The sequence below is a fragment of the Quercus lobata genome, chromosome 6, assembly GCF_001633185.2.
Source record: "Quercus lobata isolate SW786 chromosome 6, ValleyOak3.0 Primary Assembly, whole genome shotgun sequence".
In the NCBI taxonomy this organism is placed as follows: Eukaryota; Viridiplantae; Streptophyta; class Magnoliopsida; order Fagales; family Fagaceae; genus Quercus; species Quercus lobata.
Window position 1 is genome coordinate 11775391 of NC_044909.1, and position 9143 is coordinate 11784533.

At 36.1% G+C, this 9143-nt stretch overlaps 2 protein-coding genes across 8 annotated transcripts; one reads left to right on the forward strand and one right to left on the reverse strand.

Moving 5' to 3' along the window:
• The first annotated feature begins 1719 nt into the window (after positions 1–1719).
• Positions 1720–4998, forward strand: LOC115950847. Of its 7 annotated transcripts, none has more exons than XR_004083133.1 (4): positions 1720–1863; positions 1981–2065; positions 4394–4564; positions 4658–4998. XR_004083133.1 is itself a non-coding variant. In XM_031068105.1 (4 exons), exons 1-4 carry the CDS (start codon positions 1756–1758, stop codon positions 4668–4670), a joined length of 372 nt encoding a protein of 123 aa, XP_030923965.1. In that variant the 5' UTR covers positions 1720–1755; the 3' UTR covers positions 4671–4998. The 7 variants fall into 7 exon arrangements, 3 of the variants coding, with proteins under 3 accessions (XP_030923965.1, XP_030923966.1, XP_030923964.1); XM_031068105.1 differs by having other exon boundaries at positions 1981–2060; XM_031068106.1 differs by having other exon boundaries at positions 1981–2060; positions 4394–4538.
• Positions 4999–5749: 751 nt separating this feature from the next.
• Positions 5750–9143, reverse strand: LOC115949824. The gene is made up of 3 exons (XM_031067098.1): positions 8507–9143; positions 6415–8439; positions 5750–6276 (listed from the first exon to the last, which is right to left on the reverse strand). The coding sequence occupies exons 1-3, from the start codon at positions 9141–9143 to the stop codon at positions 5750–5752; spliced, it is 3189 nt and encodes a 1062-aa protein (XP_030922958.1).

Consider the following 9143-nt stretch of genomic DNA (forward strand, 5'->3'; position numbering starts at 1 on the left):
TCTCGCAAACAAAACTGACCTTTTATTTTCCCCCGTAAGTACACGTGCCAATCATGAAACAGCAAAATTCACCACGTGCCAAACTCTGATGGCACGTGTAAGCAGCTTCCATCATTTGCTTTTCTACACAATTTTTAATTTTTGGTGTCGTGTAATTTTTTTAATGAATTTGTAAAGGAAATAGTTTCTTTGCATCAATCTTTTTCCAATTTCATATGTGACTTAGTTAAGTAATATAAATTGATGATTTTTATAATTCATTATCAAAAAAGATAATTTCAAATATATTTGAAGCTATGATTTGGAAATTATAATTTTTTAATTGGTGCATTGTAAAATTGATATCATATATAAGGTTTTTTAATCATAACTTTAATAGATAAAGAGTGGAGTAATTTGTTAGAAGGTTAGGATATCACTTCCCTTTTTATATATATATATAGTAAAAATATCATAGTAAATTCAATCACCACATGGATATTGTCCTCTTAGGAAAATTATTATGTACTCCTAGAATACCATAAATATGTGTTTCCTCCTCTCACATGAATGGTAGGTCTCACTAATTAAATTCACGGTGTGATCCACCATTTATGTGAGAGGGAAGAGTACGCATTTATGGTACTCCGGAAGTACCTAATAATTTTCCGTCCTCTTATGAAAAAAATTTTCGCTTCATATTGATTTAGGGCCATTTTCCAAAAAAAAGTAGCATAGTATTACAGCACAAGTGATAGAATGCGATTACTAGTCATACTTTAAAGAGATATAGAATTAATTGTTACCACATGCGTCTATGCATAACTAAAAGGAAAAATTATGTACCTAGGTTTTGCCCTAACTAAAAAAAGCAATAAATGGGTACTGGATTTCCCCTAAAAATGAATGTAAATTTACTATATTGGGATTAAAGAGATCATACATGTGTAGTTATATAACTTTTTTTGATAAGTTATGTGACTTATTTAAATGTATTTTCTTTTATAAGTCATGTGATTTGTTTAAATAAGACATATTGATAGTTTTATAAATTTCCACATAATGAGTTAGAGGAAAATTTTTCCAAACTAGTTTGAAACTAAACTTTGTTATTATACCAACAAGTGCATAATAAAATTAGTCTCACTGATAGGTCCAACCGTCCAAGTAAGGGTATTGTTTCAATCACAAAATAAGGATTTAAAATCTAGGTAGCATCTCGGACGCTATACGTTGAAACTCTCTCTCTCTCAAAAAAAAAAAAAAAAAAAAAAAAAAAAACTTGGGTAACATCTATTCCATTCAATAATAATTGCTCATTATTATTTTCCTTGACACCAATAAATTTTTTATTTTTGGCGTAAGCTAAATTTTTTTTATTTTTTTTTTAGAAGGTGGAAAGCTGTCGTAAGCTAAATTCAAACTCTTGTTAAAACATAAGATACCTTACAATTGAGTTAATTAAAATCCAACAATCAAAATTAAAATCTTCTCAAGGTGTAAAGAATATTGTATCAGACCGTTAGTTTTGTAATTCAAGTATGGTCTAAAAATGATATTGTTTCATTCACAACTTCTCATAAGTTACCTCTCCTTTTAACATATTTTGTAATGGGCTGGATGAGCCGATAGTAAAGCCCCTTAATATTTGGGCCTGCCAACGCCAAATCAGGCCCATGAGTATCACCAGCTAATTTACCATTTTAGTGTAGGCCCATTAACCAATGAGGTTTCTGACGCTAAACTCATGTCAGGCACAGAACAGAAGCAGCATCCATGGAGAGCGGCGCGTGGCCCCACGCGCTTGTGAAGATGTCTCCCCTACACCTTCGCCGCCGTCAGAATTTCCGTCTCCATTGTCGTATCTGTCCTCGGCGCCGCCTTGTATCTCCTCTTACTCTCTTTTCTATAATCATATTTTATTTTTAACTTTTTTTTATTATAGAATATCTTTTTTAAAGTTTCTGAAAACCTAATTTTGTACTTATGTTGGATTCTTAGGGGCATTTGTATAACCGGAAGCAGTTTGATCGGTGCTGCAATCAAAGCTCCCCATATTCCTTCCAAGTACCAAGAATTTAGTTAGGTACCATTGCCTCTTCTTCTTCTACTTTTTTTTTTTTTTTTTAATTTTTATTTATTTATTTAAAATTTATATTTTTCCATAATGAATTTAAATCTAAATACTTTTAACAAATTCAGTGTTTATAATATATGTTTATTTTAGCTTTTGGGTTTTTTATTTTTTTTTATTTTTAAAATTTTTTAATGGTCATTTTAGCTTTTGGGTTTTGGTTAAATTTGATTTTGAACTTGATAACACACTTTAGTTGCGAAATTTCTATGTCTTGAATATTTTAATTAATCTAGATATAAATCAGTAATTTTAAGTGCTTATTATGTAAATTTTTAGTTCAATAGATTGATAAATTAGTGACTATCCCAAAAGTGTAAGTTGTTAGGAAATGTTGAATTGAACACTTAAACCAATATTCTAACACTCCTACTCACACGGAATAGAGCGGAGACAGGTTTGAACTCATGATGGCCTGTTCTAATACCATGATAAATTTTCAATTGTCTCAAAAGCTTAAAAAAATAGGTTGTATCCAATGTATAAAGCTCTCACTTTTGCAGGGTCCTAGAGAGGTCATGGTAGGTAGCCTTACCCCCAATTTGTTTTTGGAGAGGTTGATTTCCAAACTTGAACATGCAACTTCTCACTTTTGGTGGAAGGCACTTGCCATCGCACAAAGATCCGAAAGCTTAGACTAATAGAAAATTTCTGAATTTAATAACTTTACCAACATTAACATAGATAAATGAGAAATGATAAGATGCTTAACATATGCCAAGAATCTTGAATTTTTTTTGAAGAAGAAGAAGAATTTTATACGTTTTATATATATATATATATATATAAAGATTAGATACATAAAACATGTCTAAATAATAAACTATTTAACAAACTCTTAGTTTCATAGAGAGTTTGTGGTTAAGAGAGAGGGAGAGAAATAATAAATAAAGTAAAGAAGTATCCACTGGATTGGATATGTATCAGATAAATGATAAGATGCTTAACATATGCCAAGAATCTTGAATTTTTTTTTTGAAGAAGAAGAATTTTATATGTTATATATATATATATATATATATATATAGATTAGATACATAAAACATGTCTAAATAATAAACTATTTAACAAACTCTTAGTTTCATAGAGAGTTTGTGGTTAAGAGAGAGGGAGAGAAATAAATAAAGTAAAGAAGTATCCACTGGATTGGATATGTATCAGATATGGATATAGCTTACTAATTTGTAGTATCAGTGCTTCCTAGATAATCATGCTAGAATTGAAATTGTTAGTAAATGCGTATTGTATTTGTGTATTATGAAGAACATGAACTTACTCATTAACCTAGTATTCACTGCTTTAGTGATGCAGGAAAATTTTGTAAACCTGTTTACACGTGCTTATGATAGGTTTAAAAAGTCATTAGGATTTGTGGTTTTAGAAGAAAGGGTTAGGGCTCAAAATTGATTAGAGTTTGATAAGAGAGGGAAAAAGAACAAGACTATCTCTTGAAGCAAACAAGAAGTTAGAAAATTACAGATATAGTTTTGTTTAGGAATCAAAAGCTGGTTTGATGATTTTTTGGTAGAAAAAGTCCCCAGGGTTTTAGAGTTCTGATTGGTAAGGAGAAGAGTTTGATTAAGGGTTGTATGGAAGAAGGAAAAGGGAACATTTAATTGTGCTCAAGTGCCATTACGACAAGAGAAGAAGGAAAGAGAGGAGAAAAGAGGAATACAAATATTTTTAGCGTTTATGTTTTAATTTGGAGGGGGGCTTCTAGCATTCTTTCAAACTATGCTAGAAAACAATTTCCATTTTCACCAACTAATTCACGTATAGGAACCATATTGAGACAACATGCATCACAGAGTAAGAATGAACTTTGATTGTATGTGTATGCATGTGTGTGTGTGAGAGAGAGAAAGAGACAGAGAGAGTAAATGTACAAGCTAGCATATAGACTTCTCTAGCTCATTATTAGTTGGAGTAGATAAACGCCCTAAATATGCTTCTGTATAAGCAATTTTGTCTCTTTATAGATGAAATGAGAAACCCCAGTTTGTGTTTGTAGGTTTCTTTTTGGGTAACTGGGTTTCTGCTTTGAAGTATCATATATTATGGTCTAATCATCCCCACAATGTTAAATTTTAACACCAGGCTGCAAATGATCTGCATATCTTGATACTTTTGTTGATATCTTGATTTATCAGAAAATTAAAAAATGAAGATACTTTTGATGATTTTTCTGTTTGCACTTCTAATGTACAGCTACTTTTTATTTTGGGGTACAAACCTGTTATACCTCTTATGTATTGATGGCTCCAAATTTTTTTCACCCAGTGTTATCTTTTGTGAAGCTGTTGCAATTTATGGCTTTATTGTGGCAATTATTCTACAAACAAAGTTAGAGAGTGTTCCAAAATCACAGATTTATGCACCTGAGTCTCTTAGAGCAGGATATGCGATCTTTGCCTCTGGGATTATCGTGGGCTTTTTAAACCTTGTCTGCGGGTTCAAATCTCTTTTCTTTTACTCTTAGATCCTCCAATGGAGTTCTCCTAACTAACACTCAAATTTTTTTCCCTTGCTCTTACAATTGTGCAGATTCTTCTTTTGACAACAGGCCATGTGTGAGAATCATTGGAAGCAGTCGTGCTTTGTCTGATGCTCAAAACTCCTCTCTTTTTGTAAAGATTCTTGTTATCAAAATCTTTGGTAGTGCACTTGGGTTGTTTGGAGTGATTGTGGGAATTATTATGTCAGCTCAAGCCACATGGCCTGCAAAAAAAGTGTAATTTTCTACTCTAAATGGAACATTAGGAATTGGTTATGAAACAGTATCATAAATATGCTCTGTATTCTTTCATCTGTTATTAATAGGCATGTTAATAGTTTGTGCGGAGATAGTTTGTATTCAATCTAAACAATGTGTATCATTGTGTTGTCTTTGTGGGCTATTTTATTGAATCTTTTCCATGAAAATCATGTTAGACTGGTTTCCATTCTAGATGTTAAGCTAGTTTACCCGTGGAGAGATAGGATGAATATAAATTAGGGTGTTCATAGGCTGCACCAGCCGGTTTTAGGACCTTTGGCACGCTGCATTGGTCCCTTAGTTTTTGGAAAATTGCCTAGCGATTGCCACATCACGTCTCTTGGTAGCCAACTTTTCAATACGATGGTATGATACACTTTGTGCCACAAACGACTAGAGCAAACCAATGTCTGTGTTTAAAGCTTTTAGTAAGATATTCAAAGGGCATAAATCATAAATCCTCTTGGGGGAGCCAATTGCTTAACTCAACCGTGATGATCAGATGCACGAGTTCTGATTTGCTTCCTTAAAGATTATTGATAGAATATTAAAGATAGATACAGAGAGCAATTGCATAAATTAATCAGTATTTTAAAGTTGCAGGGAACTAGCTACCATGAATATAAATTAGGGTGTTCATAGGCTGCACCAGCCAGTTTTTAGGACCTTTGGCACACTACATTGATCCCATATGGTCAGTTTGCATTGATCCCTCTACTCCCCCTCCCTCCCTCCCCTCAATCCAAACTGGCCATTAGTTTTTTTTTTTTTGAGAGGGAAATGAAATTTCATTAAGCAAGAGAAGAAAACAACAAGGCAGAGAATATAGTCCGAAAACAGAGTCCACATAGGACAGAAACAGAGCACACTCAGAGATAGCATTAGTTCAATACAGAATGGAACAAGGAATTCAAAAACAGGGGAAAAACATCCTTCCATACATGACTAGCGTTATTCCATTTTGCATATTGGGCCAGCTCGTGAGCAGCACCATTGAATGCCCTGTTTATGTGTCTGAAGGAGCAATCCGTGAAAGAGGACTTTGCTTCCAGGATACCTTGGATTAAGTGACCAATCTCTCCACCACAAGAGCCTTGAGAAATGGCCTGAATTGCAAGAGCAGCATCGGATTCAAAAATGACTTTCGAGATCGCCATTTGCTGAGCTAGAAAGATGCCTTGTTCTAAAGCAAAAAGCTCAGTCCACTCGGCTAGATAAATAGATGGCAGAGCCTTGCAAAGAGCTGCAACAACCAATCCATCACTATTGCGAACAATTGCACCCACACTAGAGGTGCCATTGCCATCCAATGGCGACGCACCATCCACATTAGCTTTGAAATATCCAGGCGGAGGGGCCAACCAGCCCACATTCGATTCATATTTCGCATAACTGAGCTTATTGTTGGCTTCATGGATATCCTAAATAATACTTCTCGCCAAATCCCAGATTTGCAGCGGAGAGAGGCCCTTCTCATTATGCACTAGTTGGTTCCGGTTGTGCCAAATTGCCCAGGCAGTAGCAAAAAAATAATCTAAGTGCTCACCATTGGGGCTTGAACAGAAATGAAGAACTATATCAGTGAAGTCCAAGGCATTCAAAAGAAGAAGTAAGGGGCAGTCATTCCAAAGAGCCCAAACTGACAGAGCAAAATCACATTGGATTAATGCATGAGTTAGGCTTTCAAAATCTTTTCCACATACAGGGCAGTCGCAACACAATTGAATTCCTCTTTCCGCCATTTTCACATACACAGGGAGGCTATTAGCACAGGCTCTCCAAGCAAAGATCTTGATCTTTGGAGGGAGTTTCATTTTCCAAAGTTTTTTCCAAATAATGCTTTTTGAGTCTCCGGATGAGCTTTCTCCCAAATCCTTATCTGACTGAAGCTTGGCAGCAATGTGGTATGCACTTTTAACTGTGAACACCCCTCTTTTGTTCCCAATCCATATCAGTGAATCCTCTGGCAGCCGCTGGCTTAGAGGAATTTTTAGAATCATATCTGCTTCAAAGGGCAAGAAGAGTGTCCTTACTACATTGGCCTTCCACCACTTAGTATCTTGGTCAATGAGGGAGGAAACCATGGGGTAATCTCCAAAATCTCTCAGAGGGGAAATAACTTTGAATGTGGAAGGGGTTGGGAGCCACTTGTCTTTCCAAATGTGAATTAGATGCCCATTTCCAACTCGCCAACGAGTTCCGTTCTTAATGACTTCAATACTTTGGAAAATACTTCGCCACATGAACGAGGGGTTGTTGCCTAGACCAACATTCAGTATGTCTTCATATGGGAAATATTTAGCCTTCAAAATTCGGGCAGCCAGGGAGCTTGGGTTCGTAAAAATCCTCCAGACCTGTTTTGCAAGTAAGGCCAAATTGAATGCATGCAAATTACGGAAACCCAATCCACCGAGGGATTTTGGTTTGCACATTTTCTTCCAACCAACCCAAGCAACCTTAGATTCTTGCTGCTTCTGACCCCACCAAAAGCTTCTCAAATCCCTTTCAAGGTCTTCACAAAGGCACATTGGGAGAAGGAAACAACTCATAGTGTAGGAGGGGATGGCTTGCGCAACCGCTTTGATTAGGATTTCTTTGCCTCCCATTGAGAGAAGCTTACCTTTCCAGCTAGCCAACTTCTTTCCCACCTTTTCTCTTATTTCTGCAAAGATTTGTTTTTTTGAGCGACCAATAATGGAGGGGAGACCAAGATACTTTGCATGCCGCGAGTCGTTCATAGGCCCAAGAATGCTTAAGATTTCATCCTTTCGCTCTTGAGAAGTGTTTGGGCTGAAAAATATTGAGGACTTCTCGGTATTGATCTTTTGCCCCGAAGCCGATTCATAGATTCTTAGTATTTCCATCAGCTTGTTGCATTCAACTCTATTTGCCTTACAAAAGAGGAGGTTGTCATCGGCAAAGAAAAGGTGGCTGATTTTTGGTGTCCCTCTACAAATGGTTATGCCATTCAGTTGTTGGCATCTTGTTGCTTCATTGATAAGAGCTGTGAAGCCTTCCGCACAAAGAAGGAACAAGTAGGGAGATAGAGGGTCGCCTTGTCTAAGGCCCCTAGTTGGCACAATACATCCATGAACCGAACCATTTATGATGACTGAGTACATTACCGAGGTTATGCACTTCATCACCAAATCAATCCAAGACTCATTAAAGCCCATTCTCCTCATTACCTTGTCAATAAAGGACCACTCCACCCTGTCGAAAGCTTTGCTCATATCTAGCTTTGCAGCCATAAAACTATCATTCCCATCTCTTTTACACTTTATATAGTGCATAATCTCATAAGCCACCAAAACATTGTCAGTGATGAGTCGGTTAGCCACAAAAGCACTTTGATTCTCTGAAATAATATAAGGAAGAATAGCTTTAAGACGATTAGCCAAAGTTTTAGAAATGAGCTTATAAACAACATTACAAAGGCTAATAGGCCTAAAATCAATCATTCTTAGAGGATTTTTGCATTTTGGCACAAGAGCTATATTAGTTTTATTTATTTCAGCCATGGACATTCCAGAATTAAGTACATTCAGCACCACGTTTGTTACATTATTGCCTACAATACTCCAATATTTTTGAAAGAAAAATGCAGACATACCATCCAGCCTCAATAATGTTTTTACATTCATCATTTCTTGCCCACATAGCTTCAAAGTGAAATCGGCGGGTGTTGGATTGTTTAGGGGCTTTGGGGTCAGCAACATAAAGCACACAATGATCAGAAGTGGAATCCACCAGGTGATTAATTTTTACTTCACTGAACTTATCAATCCAATCAATTGTTGCAAAAGCTCTATCTAATCTTAGATACATCCTGCTGCCACCAGACTGCATATTACACCAGGTGAAATCCGGCCCCAGGTATCCCAAATCTTTGAATCCACAATCATTAACTACTTTCCTAAATTTATCCATCTGGCTCTGTGATCTCTTTGCACCACCAGATTTTTCATCCATAGATAAAATCTCATTAAAATCGCCCATACAAAACCAAGGGAGCTGAAATTGATTCCTTAAGAACTCCAGCAAATTCCAAGACTGCTGTCTCATATGAGATTGGGGGTGACCATAGAAGCCAGTGAAACGCCAAATAAAATTAGAGGATTCTTCAGTGATGACAGCATCAATGTGGTGATTGCTGTAACTTTTGATCTCTAAATTTGTATCCCTAGTCCACAGGAGAGCCAACCCCCCACTACGGCCATGACAGGGAACATAGAGCCCATTTGCAAACCCAACTCTATCCTTAATTCTCTCCAT

What these genes read in the sequence shown, in the direction of transcription:
- LOC115950847 (XM_031068104.1), top strand. Translation starts at nt 1,756, where the DNA reads ATGGAGAGCGGCGCGTGGCCCCACGCGCTTGTGAAGATGTCTCCCCTA. An exon ending in TCTGTCCTCGGCGCCGCCTT is followed by an intron (nt 1,864 to 1,980) that starts GTATCTCCTCTT and finishes TTGGATTCTTAG; the next exon opens with GGGCATTTGTATAACCGGAA. An exon ending in TTCCAAGTACCAAGAATTTA is followed by an intron (nt 2,061 to 4,393) that starts GTTAGGTACCAT and finishes TTTTTCACCCAG; the next exon opens with TGTTATCTTTTGTGAAGCTG.
- LOC115949824 (XM_031067098.1), bottom strand. Translation starts at nt 9,143, where the DNA reads ATGGAGAGAATTAAGGATAGAGTTGGGTTTGCAAATGGGCTCTATGTT. An exon ending in GTGGGCAAGAAATGATGAAT is followed by an intron (nt 8,440 to 8,506) that starts GTAAAAACATTA and finishes GGAGTATTGTAG; the next exon opens with GCAATAATGTAACAAACGTG. An exon ending in TTTCTGTTCAAGCCCCAATG is followed by an intron (nt 6,277 to 6,414) that starts GTGAGCACTTAG and finishes ATATCCATGAAG; the next exon opens with CCAACAATAAGCTCAGTTAT.